The 20,682-nt window shown below is 32.2% G+C and overlaps 1 protein-coding gene across 3 annotated transcripts in view; it reads left to right on the top strand.

The window, feature by feature from the left end:
• The window catches only part of LOC128155164 (Golgi pH regulator-like), a 211,234-nt gene that overhangs the window by 176,131 nt on the left and 14,421 nt on the right, over positions 1-20,682 (top strand). For 2 of the 3 annotated variants that reach the window (XM_052816743.1, XM_052816745.1), the window contains 2 exons: positions 8,739-8,828; positions 8,923-8,988. In XM_052816743.1, coding sequence (XP_052672703.1) covers positions 8,739-8,828; positions 8,923-8,988 — 156 coding nt within the window. Of the gene's footprint in view, positions 1-8,738; positions 8,829-8,922; positions 8,989-15,234; positions 15,323-20,682 lie in introns of all 3 variants that reach the window. The other variant, XM_052816744.1, reaches the window with a different exon arrangement.

Genomic DNA, 20,682 nt, shown 5'->3' with positions numbered 1-20,682 from the left:
TTAAATATTCATCGAAACCTATTGCACTATTTTATTAGGTGAATGAATATGTAAAGCACACATTTCAGTCTTAAGTTAAGGTATGTGGTACAGGACACCTGCATATTGTGATGCACTCCCTATTGAAATAAACAATAAAGTATAAATGTAATATTTTCCCCCAAAATAATGTTACCTAACAGTGAAGTGCAGTGGGTTAGAGTGTTAACTACTTGTCCGTAAGTAAAGAGTTCAAATCCTGCTGGGGCTTTTAAGTTTCTAAAAAATTAAAAACTTAGTTTTTTTGGAGAGGGGGGGGGGGGGACAAATATATGTATTGTAAAATTTTAAAATTCTTAAACATTATCATGAAAGAATTTTGATTATAACACACTTTTATCCACATAAATATTGACATGTGTTTTATACCAGCTTAAAGTAGATCCAGTGTTCTGTGACGTCACACTTTTTTGTAAAACTTTGAATTCTTTAAAAATTGTGCAAGATAGTTTTATTTATTTTATGTGAATATAATCACATGGATGTAATTAGAATTATTGGTAGGTTAAAGATATTTACGCACTTAATTTTATACTAAATTTCCAAATTTTTATATATTTTATCTATCCAAAGGGGAAATAACTCTTTTTCTGACTTTTCTCTCAGTTGTATGTCTAAATGCTATAGTTTTTCTTATTCCAACGATTAATTTTAAAATTTTTTTGTAATTTTAGCTTTCTGATAAAGTTGACATTAAAATTAAACAAGAAAAACAAATTTCTGCCTTCAAGATTTTACTTTTAACAGAAAAAAAATACATTTTTCTAATGCTAAAATATGCTTTAGTTTATGTTTATCTGGCATCTCAAAAAGTGTGATGACATGTATATTTTTTCTAACAATTGATGAAATTTAAGTCTATTAAGTCGAAATCGGTTCGGTTTTTCAACTTTCCTCAGAGAATTTTACGAGTCTGGAGCTACCTTAAATCAGTAATTTTATCTTCTGTCCTGGCAGTTCAGCATTGTAAGTCATTGCGCAATATAATCACATGTATGTCATTTATTTTGCACTGTTTACAATCTTCTTTGTTGCAACTACACATACAGGCTTTCGTTGTTATAAAAAAAATTCTGATGTATATTTATTTATCCATGAGGAAAGTGGGGGGATCAGAGTAATACATGTAATTGTGTTTGCGGGGGGCGGGGCGGATTGGGGTTTGGTAATTTTACTATTACAGTGATATAAAGGAATTTTCAAGGGAGGAGGAGGGTCTAGACCACTCACTCCCACCCCTTCTCAAAGTCCATGCACACAAAGATGTTGGCACACAGAAGCAAATCTGAAGCCGGCAACCGCAGAGGGGAGGGGCATAATTTTGTTTGTAATAATTATATAGACCATACTTTCTATGACATGAAATGTTAAACGTTATTGATTAACTTTAAAAATTAGTACAAATGCAAATAGTTCAACCCCAAATCTTACATAAAAGGCTTCTCGTGAGTTTTATGGGATGGGATCTCATCCTCTATGAAAATTATAATTTTTAAAAATTACTGGAAATTGCATGTAGCCTTTGTTTTTACTAAAACTTGTACTTTGACAAAACAGTGTTATTTTAAGGGGCAAACACTTGGTGAGGGTATTACTGTCTAATGACAGCATCTAGTTTTAAATGTGAGATCTATAACTTGTCATGGCGAATTTTAATCGACCTTTGCTAATCTTCTCTTATGTTTAAGTCTTGGTAAGTGACTGTGAAATTGCAGGCAAGGATTTGAAACCATAACATGTAGAGACTTGAAACTTTTACCAATGTCTTCAGTACACTTAGAAGTTTCTTCAATCTATTGACCCCAAAAGGGTCAAATTTCCCCTTCTGGCAGTAATTCCCCTTTCAATTTCATTGATTTCACAAACACATACGAAATTAAAAAAAAACACCACCCACCCCACCCCCTTTTTTGTGTGACCTTTGACCTTGACCTTTAAGTACTGATGTGTTACAAGTATATTTAACATATACATATCAGATTCATTTATATGTGCAATTAGCTCTTTAACCCCCCCCCCCTCCTTATTTTTAGGTTTGACTTTGACCTGACCTTGACCTTTGACCTTGACCTTTTAGAACTAATGAGTTATAAGCATATGCAACATATGTAACAGATTTAGTTTTATGTACAATTAGCCCCCCCCCCCCCCCCCACCTTCTTTTATACAAGGATTGAATTCTTATATGAACTTGACCCTCAATATTTGCACTTGAAATTTAATAATCCTTTTTAAAATAAAACCTAAAAAAGTGTTAATTACAACCGTTTGTCAGAATTTTTTGAAAGGATGAAACACTGCCTGCCATTTGACTCCAGACCGCGTTTTAGCTACGCCTCCAAATAAAAATTCCAGCTCCAGTAAAACTCTGTAGAACTTGGCGAAAATTCATGGGACTGTTCCTCACACCTGAATCTAATTGCCTGCCAAATTTCAAACGAAATGAACCCTATTGAAGAAAGTTATCCACCTCAGCGGCATTGAAACATCATCCCGAGAAACGAAATTTCAACGCTTTGATATTTGTATCTAATAAATTCATGCTCAACTTTCACTGAAAATCCGTGTTTACATTTCTATCAGCAACCTAGGCTCCTATCTATTCTAAAGGTTTCTCAATGTTGGGGTATCAACTTCAGATGGAAGAAAGAACGCTCCATCTCTTCTTTCTATCATCATCCAAATTGACTACACAACTCAACAATTTTCACCTTCAGTCAAGTAACAAGCGACATAGCGTAGCGGCAGCCCTCTCGCCTAATAATCTAAGGGTACTCGGATCGGTACCACTGTGCAGAACCATTTTTTTTCTTCAAATTTACAGATTTCCCGCAAAAGATTTAAACAAACCAAGAGGGCAAATGAATGGTGTAAAGACCTCCTAATTGTTCCATGAACAATTAGTCTACTAGTTTATTATTATTATCTATTAGTCTTGTTATTCTATTGTTTCTTTTTATTAGGGTCTTCCGTTTCCAACAGAAGACCCTTTTGTTTTTCTACGGTTTCTTTTATTTCTTATTATACCCCCGCTCCGAAGGAGAGGGGGTATACTGTTTTACCCTTGTGTGTCTGTCTGTCTGTCTGTCCGTCTGTCTGTCTGTCTGTCCGTCTGTCTGTCCGTCCGTAACAAAAATTTCTGTCGCATTTATCTCAGCAACTATTTATCGCAGATGCTTGAAATTTTTACACAGTGTTTGTTAAGGCATGCCATATAGTGGGATATATTTTTGTACCAATCAGACGTCAACTTCCTGTTAAATGACGTCTTTGCTTATTTTTTAACTAAAATTTTCAAAGAAAATTTCGTCAAAGATTTCTCAGCAACTATCTATCGCAGATGCTTGAAATTTTTACACAATATTTGTTTAGGCATGCCATATTGTGGGATATATTTTTGTATCAATCGGACGTCAACTTCCTGTTAAATGACGACTTTGTTTATTTTTAGCAAAAATTTTCAAACAAATTTTTGTCAAAGATTTCTCAGCAGCTATTTATTGCAGATGCTTGAAATTTTAACACACTATTTGTTTAGGCATGCCATATTGTGGGATATATTTTTGTATCAATTGGACGTCAACTTCCTGTTAAATGAGTACTTTGTTTATTTTAGCCAAAATTTTCAAACCAATTTTCCTCAAAGATTTCTCAGCAGCTATTTATCGCAGATGCTTGAAATTTAAACACACTATTTGTTTAGGCATGCCATATTGTGGGATATATTTCTGTACCAATCAGATGCCAGCTTCCTGTTAAATGTCGACTTTGCTTATTTTGCATATTCACATCAGAGCGGGGGTATCACTAGTGAGCATTGGCTCACAGATATCTTGTTCTTATTCTTATTATTCTTTTTATTTTTTTTCCAACTCAAATATTTCAAAATCGCTTGCATCGATTGCTTTGAAATTTTTAGGTTTTATGTGTTTTTGAAAGATCTCTATGATTTGAAAAAATTATTCGATGATGTCATCAAATTCGTCAGATATTGACGTTTTTCGCGGTATAACTACTATTTTACTTATGACATAAGGCTGGTAACTCAATTCGGACACTTCCGGTCGAAACCGGAAGTAAAACCAATTTTTTTCAATTTCATGATTTTCGATTTTAAAAATTAAACGTACGTATCTTACAGTCATCTTAATGCTGAGTACGAAACTGAAATCCGTTTAAAAATCAGACGATGCGTTACAAAGATATCGGGGTTTAAAAATTGATTTTTCCGGAAATTTTGTTTCTGCGTCCTTGGTTTAAAAAACAGCGTAATGTTCAAAGTAAAATTAACGCGTACCAAAATTAATTGTTAAGTCGTACTTGAACACATTCGGATTTTTTTGATAAGTGGTTCTTGAAATCAAAAATGTTTTTGTCAATTCGTACTAAAAATCATTCGGATTTTGTTAAGTCGTACCAGGAATAATTCGATTTTTTTCATCTTTTTATTTTAGTTACTCTTGTTATATGGTATAAGAGCTCTGCCTCTTACAGAAACTTCAAGCTTTACCTCCGACATTAACGGAAGACCCACTCGTTGCTTTACAACGAGCTTTGCTCTAGTTGTTTTTATTTTTCTTCTTGAAAATAAATTACTCTAATTAAATAAATTTCATTTAAAATAATGTCTAACATATACATCTTATAATAGTATTTCTATTGTGTTTTCAGTTATACTTATGATTGAAATTTTATATATATAAAAAAATACAAAAAAAAATCATATGCACCTGTATTACGGTAGTTACAACTGATTAATCCATTTGTAACAAACTTGGATTAACAGTTTCGGAATTCTGCAATCGATTATTTCATAATTTTACACGGGACAAATTCATGCTCCAAAAATTCTATTACCGCTATTTGCACACTTTCTAATAAGCTCGAAAATTAAAGAAGTGAAATTAAAGGCTTTTTAGGTCACCTGAGTCACTCATGTGACCTATTGCAATTGGTCTTCGTCCGTCGTCGTGCGTTAACAATTTTACATTTTTAACTTCTTCTTAAAAACTACCAGGCCAATCGTTACCATTTTTATGTCTCTATGGTAAGAAGAATTTAGATTGTGAAATGCATGGCTCTACCACCCCTGGGGTGCCACGGGCGGGGCCAAATATGCAAAAAAGCCGAATTTTCAAAAATTTTCTTCTCTACTCCCACACATGTGAGGAAAAAAATGAATGCATGGTTATGATGTCCATGAAGCCTTCTACTAAAATTGTGAAATTCATGGCCTCTGGTTCAGGGGTTCAGGCTCTAGGGTGGGGCCAATATGGCCATATAGTAAAATGTATTAAATCTTTGAAAATGTTCTTCTCTACTCCCATTTATATTTGTTAAAAACTAAATGCATGATTATGATGTCCATGAAACCCTCTACCAAAATTGTGAAATCATGACCCCTTTGACACAAAGCTTGCCTGTCTCAGGCCACATAAAACTATTTTTAGACATTTTTTTCTCATACCCGTCTCTCTGAAAATGGCCTGCCCCGATGAATTTTTTAAGGAAAATAAAATGTGTGGAAAAAAAATTCGGGATCCGGCTCAGTATACCAATAATTCAAAATGTTTAAATATTAAATTTTTCTTAGCGGGGGGTATCAATTGTGAGCTTGCTCACAGTATCTCTAGTTTAAAGGGGCATGGTCACAATTTGGTCAAAAATTATTTGTCTGATTTTAATGTTTACAGTGCTTCAGTAAAGCATTTTTAATAGGCAACTAAAATTTGAGTATCATTTGTTGAGTTATAAGCGAGTTAGAGAGCTTGGAAGTATTTGCTATGTAAACAAAGCTTTTGTTTATATTTTGAATGTTGAAGTGAAAATTCCAGTTTTAGACCTGAAATGATTGTGTTTTTAGCACACCTGAACCGAAGGTGTTATTATCACCCATTGTCCGTCGTCTGTCTGTCTGTCCATCTGTAAACTTTTCACATTTTTTACTTCTTCTCTAAAACAGATTGACCAAATTTTATCAAATTTAATACAAATCATCCTTATGAAAAGAGGGTTTTAAATTGTTAAATAAAGGGTACAACCCTTTTTAAAAGGGAGATAATTGTGAAACAGTGAGTATATGGTGTGTGACTTTAAAAAAAATCTTCTCAAGAACCACTGCACCAAAATTGCCAATATTTACAGAAAAGCTTGTGTATATAGTAAAGATCTTAAATTGTAAAAATTGTTACACTCGGACCAAAACAGGGGCCAAAGGCAGGGTTCAAAGTTTAACATAGAAATACATAGGAAAAATGTTTAAAAATCTTTTTTTCAAGAACCACTCCCCAAAAATGCCAATATTTGCACAAAAGCTTGTATATATAGTGAAGATTCTAAATTGTAAAAATTGTGACCCTCGGACCCAAACGGGGGCCCAAGGCATGGTTCAAACATAGAAGTACATAGGAAAAGTGTTTAAAAATCCTCTTCTCAAGAACCACCCCATCAGAAATGCCAATATTTACACAAAAACTTGTATATATTGTGAAGATTCTAAATTGTAAAAGTCTTGACCCTCGGACCAAAACTGGGGCCCCGGCAAGGTTCAAAGTTTAATACAGAAATACATAGAACATTGTTTACAAGATCTTTGTTCCATTTATTCAACTAATTGTGCACCAAGAAACCCAACTGTGTCTCCCTAATTATTGACGACTCATTGCATATGTATGTTAGTTTGTTTAATCAAGAAATGACGGATGAATATGATAAGGTGTAAAAATTCAATAAATATTATTTAAGTTTATTGCTTACAGTTTGCAATTGGAGACCGTGCCCTATAAAAAATAAAAATTAATATGTAAATTTATTTCTTTTCGGGCACAGTCTCCAAAATGAATGTAAGCGATAAATGTATCTTGTGATTTTGTTGCAATATTGCAGCTAGTTGGTAGGTTGAGCATTATATATACGGCAGATCAACGCACGTGGTGTGGATTTATTTGTAAACAACCATACCATAGGTGTAATCTTGTTTCACACAGGAATTGAACTAAATAAAAGTATGTTTTATTATAATTAGGGAAACACTGTGAATGTGTTACCCTCGTCTACAAATGATGAACCCATGGAATTTGTTCAAAGACTGTTTAAAGCAGAAAGAAGATAATTTATTTTTGACCTTTGAAATTTCTTCAATTTTTGAAACCATGATGAGTTATGATGCATTGTATTACAAATGCATCACTACGTAGGTAATATACTGAGTATACAATCACATGGTGATGTTAAAATTGTAAAAATTTATATTAAAGAAAATGTCAGCTCGACGCCTTAATTTGTGGCCGTTCCGGCCATTGATATGTATAGGAAAGATTCTAAATATCAAAACTGGGGCCCCTAAGGCAGGGCAGAATGTTTAACATAAAAAGTTTAAAAATCTTCTTCTCAAGAACCACTGCACCAGAAACGCCAATATTTACACAAAAGCTGGTATATATAGTGAACATTCTAAATTGTAAAAATTGTGACCTTCGGACCCCCAAGCGGGGTTCAAAGTTAAACATATATAGGAAAACGTTTAAAATTATTTTTCTCAAGAACTATAATATAACAGTTTGGGATATTACTATGCATACATCCTTAAATAATGTAGATTCTAATTTGTAAAAATCGTGACTCCCGGACTAATCATGGGGCACAAAGAGGGGTTCAAAATCGCTTAATATTTAAAAAAATATATGGGTAACATGTTAAAAAATCTTTTCTCGAGAACTACAGTGTTACAGTTTGCGGAATTACTATGCATGCATCCGTGGCTTATTTAGATTCTTAATTGGTAAAATCGTGACCCTCGGACTAATACTGGGGTCCTAAGAGAGGTCAAAGTTTATTAAAGAAATATATAGGTAACATGTTAAAAATCTAATCTCGAGAGCTACAATGCTACAATTTGTGAGATTACTATGCATACAACCTTGGATAATGTAGATTCGATAGTTTTAAAATAGTGACCCCTGGACTAATACTGGGGACACGAGATGTATTAAAAGTTTAATGTAGAAGTATATATGGAAAATGTTTTAAACTCTTTTTCTCGAGAACTACAATGCTTCAGTTTGTCAGGTAACTACGTTAGCATTTCGAATAATGTAGATTCGAAATTATAAAAGCCATGACCCTCGTTCTGATATTGGGGCTCCAAGAGGGGTTCAAAGTTTATCATAGAAATACAGAGGGTAAATGTTTTAAATTTTTTTTCTAGAGAACTACAATGCTTCAACTTGTGAGATTACTATGCAAGCATCCTTAAATAATGTAGATTCTAAATTAATAAAGCTGTGACCACTGGACTAATACTGGGGCCCCAAAAGGGGTTCAAAGTTTAACAGAAATATATATGGAAAATGTTTTTGAAAAGTGTTTTCGAGAACTATAATGCTACAGTATGTGTGATAACTGTGCAAGGATCCTCAAATAGTGTAAATTCCAAATTGTTAAAGCCAACCATAAACCTTGGACCATTACTGGGGCCTCAGAAAGGGTTCAAAGTTAAAAATAAAAATAGCATACGCTACGAAATAGAATGTTACAAGGAACTGTTTAGGTGAGCGATGTGGCCCATGGGCCTCTTGTTTTACGTAAAGAGTTATAAAGTAACTGTTTTACATGGGTATAACAATGTTTTATGTGATTATCCTTGTTCAGGTAGGTGATGTTCCTCATGGCATTATAGTGTTTCAATTTACTTTAATTAGGTAAAATTCTGGTCACAGCAAATCTCCTTCCTTTTAATTGGAATCATCATTGTGACTTCTATTAGAGGATTACTAATAACATTGACAAGGGTAAGTTTATCTTTCTACCATAGACTGTTAACACTTGAACATTTCTCATTTTTTTGTATCATTGATTTGTTAAAATGTTGCATTTTTTCTCCAGTTCTTTTATGCAATAGCTAGTAGCAAGTCTTCAAATGTGATAGTCCTTTGTTTGGCCCAACTTATGGTAAGTTAAAATAATATAGTCAAATGAACAAATTTTATTAATTATCACTTGAGGTTTGAATTTCATGTGCATATCAAATACAGTACATTAATTATACCCCCGCAAACGAAGTTTAGGGGGGTATATTGGTGTCACCCTGTCCGTCTGTCCGCCTGTCTGTAGACGCAACTTTGTCCCCCCTATTGAATATTTTAATACTGCATGGAACAGTTTGAAAATTTGTACACATGTTGAACACCATCTGAAGATGTGCACCTGCAATTTTTTTTAAGATCAGACAATGATTTTATGACAGTTTTCATTTTCCTTATTCTATATATTGTACACTAATGTTGAAAAGTAAGGGAGGTAATCCTTACAGATTTTATTGATTAATTAATAGTATTAAAACACTCTAAAATATATTGATATAAATACATCCAGATAGAGGTTTTTTGTCTATGTCTTAATTAATAAAGAATTTTTTTTTTAAGTATTCTATTAACTGACAATGCAAAGTTTTTGTTTGTCAATGATAAATTCTTAGGAGCTAATAAGAACATCAAAGACAAGGCTGAATTCATTTGTCCCAAGGGAACCATTATCTGAGCCATGGTTCAGATGGAGCATGTGTTTAGGGGAAATTGATAATTTGTAAAATGGGTGATGGTTTTGGGGATATTTTAAAACTGTTTTATGTAAACCAAAATTTTTTATCATTATAAGGAAATAAATAATATCATTATTAATAAAGAAGTTAAACTATTTTTAGAAGTTGTTTAAATTTATTAGTCAAGTAAATTGATGAAGTGACTCTATTGGGCATTAATGTAAATGAAATTCAAAATTACTGATATGATTGTAGTGTTTTGGCAATTTTAAAATTGTTTGTAATTTTAAATTTTCTTTTTTACATTTGTTTACATAGTATGGTAATTATGGTAATGTTTTGGGAGTTTATTAGATATAACAAGCTCATCAAAGAAAATCATAGTCCTAGTATGGGATCAATTTTCTGATATGGAGTTCCATTGTGCCATAGGAGAAAGTGAGGAAAATTTGAAACAACTAATTGCATGTGTCAAGACTCTTATTAGCAAGATATTGAAAGTTTTATCAACAGAAGAACATTGCTTGGCTACCAGTATTTCCATTTATTACAAAGGGAGGGGTTATTGTCATTTTGTTGGTTTTTCTTTAAATCAATTAAATTAACAAAATATATATCATCAGATACATACTTTTGTAAATGTATTACTGTTATAGATATGTATTTCCAGTGAAATTCTGACAATTTTGATTTTAATTTTTCTTTGTTAACTAATTTTTTTTTTTACAATTCTAGAATTTTTTTTTGTATGTGTTCCAAACCTTTATTATTCAATTCAATTATTTGTCCCATTTGAAATCAGCCTTGCAGGGGTGATAGTCCCATTAGGACAGTTCTAGTTAAAGGTATGTTATCAAGTTTGTGAATTGTATTCATATTTTACACTTTTTTTGGCTCACATGGTTGGTAAATGAGTATTAATTTTGTCGCAAAGACAAAAGAAATTAATTCAGTAAATACACAACGCTTTTTACAATGGTCAAGTTGCAAATCTCTTGTTTATGAGATAGAGGGTCACATGTTTGATTAAAATTCAAATAGTCATGCTTTTACCTTAAAGGGACTTGGACACGATTTGAGATCAAAAATTTTATTTTCATTTTTTATGTATAAATTGGTTTATTGGTGCATTTTAAATGATTGACCAAAATATTGAATGTTAAAGTCAAGTTACAAGCGAGATACAGAGGTAAGAATTGATTGTTATGTAAACAAAGCTCGAGTCTTATACATGTAGTTGTTTACAAAAATGTAATGTAGAGAATTACCATTTTGTAGACAAAATGACCTGCAAAAAACAATTTAAACTAATTCAGTATCTTTATAAATACTATTTTCAACAAAGAAAAATACATTTGATTGAAACTTACACCAATACAACACATTTGTAAAAAAAAAAAATGACATTTTCGAGCTTTGTTTACAAAACAAAGAATTATAAACTCTGTATCTTGCTTATAACTTGATTTTGACTTTCAAATTTTGACATAGCATTGTAAACTTCTATATTTATCAGTATAAACATTGAAAATGGGAAAATAAAATTTGAAAATTTTAAGTCAAATCGTGTCCAAGTCCCTTTAATTACAGACAGAGAAATTGGAATACTGTCCATGCAAGGGCAAATTTCTATGATTTCTGATAGTACAGCAATATTACTTATTAGGTTTGTTACTGGCTGTTTAAAGAAATTTGTGGGGTCGGTAAAGTCCATAGAAGGCGAGGCGGAGCCGAGCCTTCTATGGACTTTACCGACCCCACAAATTTCTTTAAACAGTCAGTAACAAACCTAATAAGTGTTTTGTTTTGTCGAGGACCTAAAGTTTGATATGTAAACAAACGTTTGTGTAGAAAATCAGTTCAAATAACGTTACGTCCGCCATGTTGCCCTATAAATTTTGACGCTTGCCTTTTAAAGAAATTTGTAAGGCAGCCACGTGACGCGTTTCATCCAATGACGTCGCGACATTCTAGTCCGAGGCAAAACAATGTGTTTTATTAAGCCAAAAAGTCAACAAACAATAATTGATCAATTAACATGAACTATCAAAGCAAATGCCACTTTTAGAAATATGAATCAGTGATAGCCCATGCAAGCATGAAAAATTACAGCTTACACTTTTCAGTTCAGTTTAGTTCTTTATTAACTTTAAGCTATACAGCTTATCAGTACAATAAATGTAAACAATATACACGTACAGGTAGGTTAACAGGAGAATGTGGCAAAAGTGTACATACGCAGCAATGTAAAGGCGTCACGATGCTAAAATACGGCTAGAAAACGATATCATTTGAATCATCGCAAAAATACTTTGACTGGGAGTATTTCTTAAAATCTATGTTACATTTATTGACACCGATGTTAAACATTATATTTGAGGCATTTTTGTGTCGTCATATGTACTTTGTAATCACGTGACGGGCGAATCCTAACATTTCAAATGATCTATTTAAATCGCATCGTCGCAGGGGATTAATGACATTAAATCATAGATATTTTTAAGAAAAATCCTTTTTAAGTCATATACTTTGAAGTTATTGCTTGGGAAAGAAATACATCTTTCGTTTATGGAAGATACTGTTGAAACATTCCACAAAATCATCAAAATAATGCACATTTTTACTAATCAAAGGCGATTTACAAAAAATTGGGGTAAATCCGTAGGTTTCCCAAGCACGATTCACACTGGTACTTATATTCTCTTTCTCTACCAATTTTATATAAAATATTCTAAAATTGTGTTGATCTTTCACCTGCGCCAAGCTGGTTTTACATGCATAAAATTTCTTCATTCAGTTGTTTACACGTAGCAGGGAAAGTCTCCAAACCTAGTTTATTTACAGTCTTTTACTTATTAAACAAGCATTCTGAGAGTATTGCATAAGCAATACACGTCCCCTACCGGTTTGTAGAAATTTGTGAAAACAATACACTGTTATGCAGAATACCATTTCTTACCGTCTCAACAGACCAACCCGATAACAAACCCGATTGTTATAATACAAAAAACCTGTCGATTAAATTTACAATACAATGCTTGACACTATTTTACAGAACTTTTTTGTTTGTTAGAAACAATAAAAGGAATGGTCCAAGAAATGCACGATATTATTACTGAAAACATACTTTCCTCGTTATTTGATACACACCGAGCCCGATAACGAACCCGAACATTAAAAAATTGGAATATAAAAAATAAATTTTCTCTAAAATATGTCAACCAGATGCTACAAAAGTGTTAACTTGATCTGTAGTTTGATATTTTGAAGCTGCTTATATCATATCATTCGTCAAACGCATAAAAAAAACAGTGGAAAACTGAAGTGGCACAGACAGACAGACGGACGGACGGTCGGACAGACGGACGGACTGACGGACGCAGAAGAAAGCTATAGTCCCCTCCGGTAAAAACCGGTTGGGGACTAATAAAATGAAATTCATCTTCAATAGAATTTGAACATAAAAAACATTTTCTATTGTGTCTTTCAATATTATATAATCGACCTGTTTCTGTAGACAATTGATGGGAAGACGACCTGAATCTTGAAATACACTTTTGATATTTGTTTGGAATAGGTTTCCTTAAATAAAAATTTAAAAGAATGGGTTGCAATTAAGTATTTGAAAAAAGAGCATTTACTATAAATATCTAGTTGAGAAAAAATATACTATGAAGCTTGGTCAAAAATACGTTGTTTAACAACAATGAGATCTGCAGCTGGGTTTTTTTCCCCACTTTTCAAACATACCCAGATTGCATAAAAATTCTTTAACATTATTCAAGAAGTTTTTTGCATTATGTTTTTCAACAGAGTCATATAGTGTATAATAGCAATGTTGAATAATACAATTATTATAGTACAGTATTTTTTCCAAAACATAACTATGTTGAACACTCTTTGGTACAGCAGAAGACAGTGTCCTAATTCAGAATAAACTGCTACATTACAAGTTAACCTTCTAACTCCAAAGATATGTTTACAAAAATCAAGATGAAGTTTCTCAATATTAGGTGCTTTTAGTGAACCCCATACATATGAGGCATAGTTAATGACACTGTCAACAAAGCAATCAAACAATGATAGCAAAGTATTATGATTAAAAAACATGTTTCTAATAAAAAAAATTTCAATAAAAATAATACCTTCTTACCTTGCTCAGCAAGTTGTTTCTCGGCTTTAAAAAAATTATTATTGTAGTAAAAAATAATGCCTAGATAAGCAAACTAATCTACGATTTCAAGTGATTTACCATAAATATACCATTTTCCACTTTCTTTTACCTTTTCTAAAAACAACAATCTTTGACTTATCAACATTAATGTGTAATTTCCATGTGCTACAATAATATGTTAATTCATACAAAAGAGATTGAAGACCAGCAATTGTCTCTGAAAAAATCACCATGTCATCAGCATACATAAGAAGGAAAAGATTCAGTGACGAAATTTCAAATGGTACACATTCAGAATTTAAAAAATTGATTTCAAAATCATTAACATACAAAATAAATAAAATGGGTGAAAGAACTTCACCTTGCATTAAACCAAGATTGCTGTTAAAAAAAATCACTCAAAAATCCATCAGAAGTCACACATGCTTTAACATTTTTATACAACCCTTTTATAAAACGTAAAAGTTTTCCTTGGATACCAATTTTTTACAAATTCATCCAAAGTTTAGACCTATCAACAGAGTCAAATGCTTTTTTGAAATCAACAAAGGCACAGTAAAGTCTTATTATTTGCCAACGATGAAGTAATCAAAGTATGTAGAGCAAAAATTGCATCACTTGTACCACATTTAGATTTAAACCCGAATGGTGCATCAGTAATGACATTATTTTCATCTGACCATGTTATAAGTCTGTTGTTCAATACAGAAGTAAAAAGTTTACACATGTTGCTAACAAGGCTGATTCCTCTATAGTTATTAGGATTAGATTTATCTCCCTTTTTAAAAAATAGGCACAATAATAGAAGAAGACCATGATTCAGGAAAGAGTCCTGTTGGTAGTATACAATTAAAAAGTCTATGTAGGATAGGCAGCATTTATTCTTTAAATTCAATGAAATATTCAACAATTTTAAAAGAAAGTGTAATTCAGTTTCAATTTCGTTAAAGTCACAAAAGATGCAAATTCTATCGTTGAGAGGTTCACCACGAAACCGTCCAGTTTCCAACATCTAAGTTGCGCCATTGTGGATCTCATATTTTTTGGAATGTCCATCAGCACATAGTTTTCAGTGTTGAAATGTTCCCTGTCCGTCTGTCTGTCCGTGTGTCTGTAGACGCAACATTGTCCCCCTATAGAATTTTTTATTACTGAATAGAACAGTCTGAAAATCTGTACATATGTTGAACACCATCTGAAGATGTGCACCTGCAATTTTTTTAAGATCAGACAAGATTTAATAATTTTATGACAGTTTTAATTTTCCTTATTCTATATTTTGTACACTAATGTTGAAAGGTAAGGAAGGTAATCCTTACATATTTTATTAATTAATTAATAGTATTAAAACACTCTAAATATATTTATACATAAACATCCAGAGGAAGTTTTTTTTTGTCTGTCTCCTAACTAAATTTATTTTTTGTAAGTATTCTATCAACTGACAATGCAAAAATGTTCTTTGTCAATGATAAATTCTTAGGAGCTGATAAGAACATCAAAGACAAGTGTGGCTGAATTCATTTGTTCGAAGAGGACCATAATCTGAACCATGGTTTCAGGGAAAATTGGTAATCTGTAAAATTGATTGTGGTTCTGGAGCTATTTTAAAACTGTTTTATGTAAACCAAACGTTTCTATCATTATAAGGAAATAAATAATATCATTATTAATAAAGAAGTTAACTATTTTTAGAAGTTGTTTAAATTAATTAGTCAAATGAATTGATGAAGTGACACTGTAAGGCATTAATTTAAATGAAATTCGAGATTACTGATATGATTGTAGTGTTTTGGCAGTTTTGAAATTGTTTGTAATATTAAATTTTCTTTTTTACATAATTTACATAGTATAGTCTTTATGGTAATTTTTTTTGGAGTTTATTAAATTTAACAAGCTCATTAAAGAAAATCATAGTCCTGTGGGATCAATTTCTGATATCAATTTGCATTGTACCTTAGGAGCACTAATTGCATCTATGAAGACTTTTATTAGAAAGATATTCAAAGTATTTTCAACAGAAGAGCATTGCTTGGCTAGCGGTATTTCTATTTACTGCAAAGGGAGGGGTTATCGTCACTTTGTTGGTTTTTCTTTAAAACAATTAAATGAAAAACAAAACATCAGATACATAAATTTGTAAATGTATTACTGTTATATGTGTTTATTTATTCATTCACCAATCAAGGGCCCTAAGGGGGCCTATACGAGGGTTGATCCAAAAGTAATGTCACAGATGCGATTAAATCGTGAAAAATCCTCATAAAGTGACAAGAACTTGTGATTTGAGATATCTACCTTATTCAATTCAGATCTGAAAATTTTAATGCATTATTATAAATATTTCTGAAGATAATATACAATGTGTTTTGTAGAGCGTGAAGCAAGGATAATCACCGCACGCTAGTGACGTTATTTCTTGATCTTTGGCGTTCTGGTAGATTTTCGTAATTTAGTACTCTATAAAATTTGGCCACGATGCTCTATTTTACATTTTTTTTTTTTAATTTTTCCCCATAAAGAAACTAATTTCTCTTTTTGTAATGTGTGATCATTTTGTCGAGGTCTGTTCAAGAAGTCATGAACTGAATAATAGAGTTCATGACGTTAGAACCTAGTTTTAACTTTCCTTCAGAGGGTATATCTTCTGTCTATTTAATTTACGTATTACCATGACATGTGCATTCTTTTATTAGATATTGGAACCACATTTAGGGTACCTGTTCACTCGCTCTAAGTTTTAGTTTGATATATCAATTCCAGTATATTTTCTAGTGATTTTTATCCATCGAAGCAAAAAATGTCCAGTCCTTTTATTCCTTGATCTAGAGACAAAAGGCATTGCGTAGATATTCAAAATGGACGGTAACGTTTCGTATTTTTTTTAAAACAGTTAGAAAAAGACTATGATTTATTCTTTTTCAAAATATTGTGTTGTTTGGGTATTTTTCAAATTTTGAAGCATGTATTTTTTTCAGAAATGCAAACCTTACAAAAGACATAAATTCATGAAGCGGCGATGTCACATATATGTCATGCTATAAATTTTACTTCAAATTAGAATTTTGATAAGGAAAATTTTGATCTATCATTCTATACAATACAGCGCCAGAGTGAAACGCGATGCATAGTTTGACATTTCTTTTGGATCCACCTTTGTACATTAAAAAAAAATATATCATGATTATAACAAAGAATGAATGAAATAATAGCCTAGAATGTCCAGGTTCATATTACAGTATGCAAATAACATGCAAATGATTCATCAATACAATGAAATATATGTATGGGATTTATGTATAAATGTAACGAATGTGGAATCTCTATTTTGTATTATACTGTTCAGAGTAAAAACATGATCTTCACAACTTCGGTCTTTTCTAAATCCATTTTGTTCATTGACTAAAAGTTTGTTATCCTCTAAGTAAATTGTTAACCTGTTGTTTAGCACTGCACTTTATACCTTGGATATGACTAAGAAAAGGCGAATGCATCTGTAGTAAAGTGGAATCCTGTGATCAGAGTTGGGTTCTTTAAAGGGACTTGGACACGATTTGAGATCAAAATTTTATTTTTATTTTTATGTATAAAATGGTTTATTGGTGTATTTTAAATGATTGACCAAAATATTAAATGTTAAAGTCAAGTTACAAGCGAGATACAGAGGAAGAATTGATAGCTATGTAAACAAAGCTCGAGTCTTATAGTTGTTTGCAAAAAATGTAATGAAGAGTATTACCATTTCTAAGACAAAATGACATGTAAAAAATAATTTAAACAAACTCAATATCTTATTACTATTATCAACAAAAGTAAGCTACATTTGAAATTTACACCAATACAACAAATACGTTAAAAATGACAATATTCGAGCTTGGTTTACAACAAAGAATTATAAACTCTGTATCTTGATAATAACTTAATATTTGAGTTCAAATTTTTACAGAGCATTATGGACTTCTAATTTATAATATTTCTCAGTATAAACATTGAAAATGGAAAAATAAAATTTGAAAATTTAAGGTGGTATGGGACATCTGTCGATATCAATGTGGATTAAAGTACTATATAATTGGAAAACTTTCACCGGTTTAGAATTTTCAAATTTTACAATATTTAACCAAAATATAGCTTTTAAAAATATTTGAAAAGGTAGAAATTGTAAAACCCCCAGCGGAATTCGAACTAATGACTTACAGGTTTGTAATAAATTCTCTAACCCACTGCACTACGGAGTTAGGCGACCACTTTTGGAAATATATAATAACACTTTATTTTATTGTTTATTTCGATAAACAATACGTCACAACATTGAAGTGTCCCATACCACCTTAAAGTCAAATCGTGTCCAAATCCCTTTAAGTATAGGGAATAAACTTCTATATTTATCAATATAAACATTGAAAATGGAAAAAAAATATTTGAAAATTTTAAGTCAAATCGTGTCCAAGTCCCTTTAAAAAGACGCGCAGATCCAAGTGGTAATATGTCGTTTGATAGGGGATTTATGACGACTATTTATATTGTTTTCATTAAAATTATTTCATAATTTCAAGCTTGTGGGTGGAATGAAAACAGTTTCAAATGTTATATGATATAAAGATTAACAGCATTCAATGTTTTCTCTCATTTTCAAGCAATGATTCGAAGGACTCTCAAAATAAGAAAATAGACGCAAAGTAAACTGTATTCACGGTATATGGTCACATTGTATGATGTGTCTCAAAAGTTCCTTTTTTGGACTCGTCTACTATAACTGCGAAAAATTAATGAGACATTCTGGCGCGGAGTCATGTAAATAAAATTTCCATTGGTCAGGATTGATTCTTTCGTAAGGGTCGGGGTAAGTATAAAAACCAATTTAATAATTCAAAGTTTTGAATTGTTAACAATGATATATCAGATTCAATCTTTTAGAACGATTTATAAATCCATAATACAGCCATTTGTAATCGGTTGACGTGTGGGCATGGTTGTGTATTTAGTAGGCGGGCATCCTTACACCCTATACATTTAAGGCAAATGAAATCGTCCAGCAGATAGAGAAATCAAAACCCCCTGGCATTTTAGTTCTTCCAGTTAATTTTCCAGACTGCATGTTATAATTAATTAATGATTATGTTTGTTAATAATAATTCAACATTAATAATAAATTAAAAATGAATGTACACACTAGTACACAATCTTGTTGCGATGACAACCCCCCCCCCCCCCCCCTTACATCGGTCATGATACCTATTTCTAAATCAGGATTACACACGTGCTTGCATGTGGCAGAAGACAAGCTGGAACTTAACTGTTAAATGAACTATAAGTTACCGATATTATCTGGAAATATATTTTTCCTTAGTAAGTTCCTGGAATTGTGAAAACCATAGAGGAATGCATGCATGATCTGCGCATAATAACTGCTTGATACAATATTTCTTTTTTTCAACATGCTATGATAATAAGGAAATATATGCTTGACTTCATATGGGAAAATTCGTGGGGGGGGGGGGGGGGGGGGGAGAGCATGCCCACTTTTTCTCGCAGCAACTAATTTTTAAAAATTTACATATAAAAAATTGAATTATCATGGAGTTGCCCCCCCCCCCCCCCCACTATTTTGGGCGTATGTAAAAAAAAATGGTATGAAATTAAAATCATGAAATAAGGATTGAAATTGAAGTTTTAGATATACTAAGCACCCCCCCCATCCCCACCCCCATTAGATTGTGAAGATTTTGGAAAATTAAAAATTCCTTTTTTTTGCTTGTCAAGATCTGTTGGATGAGTTTGCCCCCCCCCCCCCCCACCCACCCATTCAAAAGCGATGCTACGGGCCTGGAAATTACTCATTTTCTTTATTCCCCTTTTTAATAAACAAAACAAAACAACAAACAAAACTGATGCAGATAAATATAATTACATGCATCAAAATTAAACCTAAAAAACAAACTACATGTACATATTTATCCTTCACCCACAATATTGCCTTTTCGATATTTGTCATCGTTTTAGACCCGTGTAACAATATGTTAAGTAGGTGCTTGCACGACAAAGAACCCCTTGCTGATCTACGTTTCCATTAACGCATATAAAGAAAAAATATATTTTGATTTATTCTTGACTTTCTTTTGATGTAAAAAAGAGAAGAAATTAGTTCTCAGTCTCTCTTTATGCCTGTTTGTTAGCGGTTAATCTAAGTTCATTTTGTATATCCTTTTGTTATTTAAAAAAATGCAATCTAAATCTTTTTTCCCATACAATATTTCGGATAAAGCAATGACGAGTTGTTTCTTGAAATTTTATTAGACTATGAAATTGTAAAATGCTAACATTGAAAATTCAGCTCGATTTCTTTCTTTTTTTAAGGTAAAACTTAATTGATTAAAAAAAAATGATTCTTTGAGACAAAACAAATTGACATAATCAATAAGAATTTGACAATCTCTAACTGAAGGTCTGTAACTTTTAGTCTGAAAAAGAATCGGATGGACGACCTAGGATCCAGATCGTCCATCCGAATTTCTTGAATATTGCCATTTCTTTCGTACGCGGACGCAATACTCACCGAGACTAAATGGTTCGTATCTTAAGTTTTAACTGCTTTGAAAGGTAATATTGGCATTCCGATAATTTTGAAAATGAATAATTAAATAAAAAAGGTTAAAATTGCAGTAAAATTACCGGCATCGGTCTTCTCCATGCGCGGATCTGGAAGGGATGGGAAAGGGTTCCAGACCCCCCCCCCCCCCCCAACCGCAAAATTTCTTTCAATTACGTGTACATTATAAACTTACCAACAAAATATGCCTCGGACATCCCTTGGCAAACTCAAATAACGGTCAGACCCTCAACCCCCACCCCGGAAAAATTTTCTAATCCGCTCATGCTCCCCCTCCTCGAAAGAGAAAATTATTCTTCAAACCCCCCTGTAAAATTTCCA

Source organism: Crassostrea angulata, chromosome 7, assembly GCF_025612915.1.
Source record: "Crassostrea angulata isolate pt1a10 chromosome 7, ASM2561291v2, whole genome shotgun sequence".
NCBI classification, from domain to species: Eukaryota; Metazoa; Mollusca; class Bivalvia; order Ostreida; family Ostreidae; genus Magallana; species Magallana angulata.
Note: the sequence above shows the minus strand (reverse complement) of the source record. Positions and strands in the feature narration are given on the sequence as shown.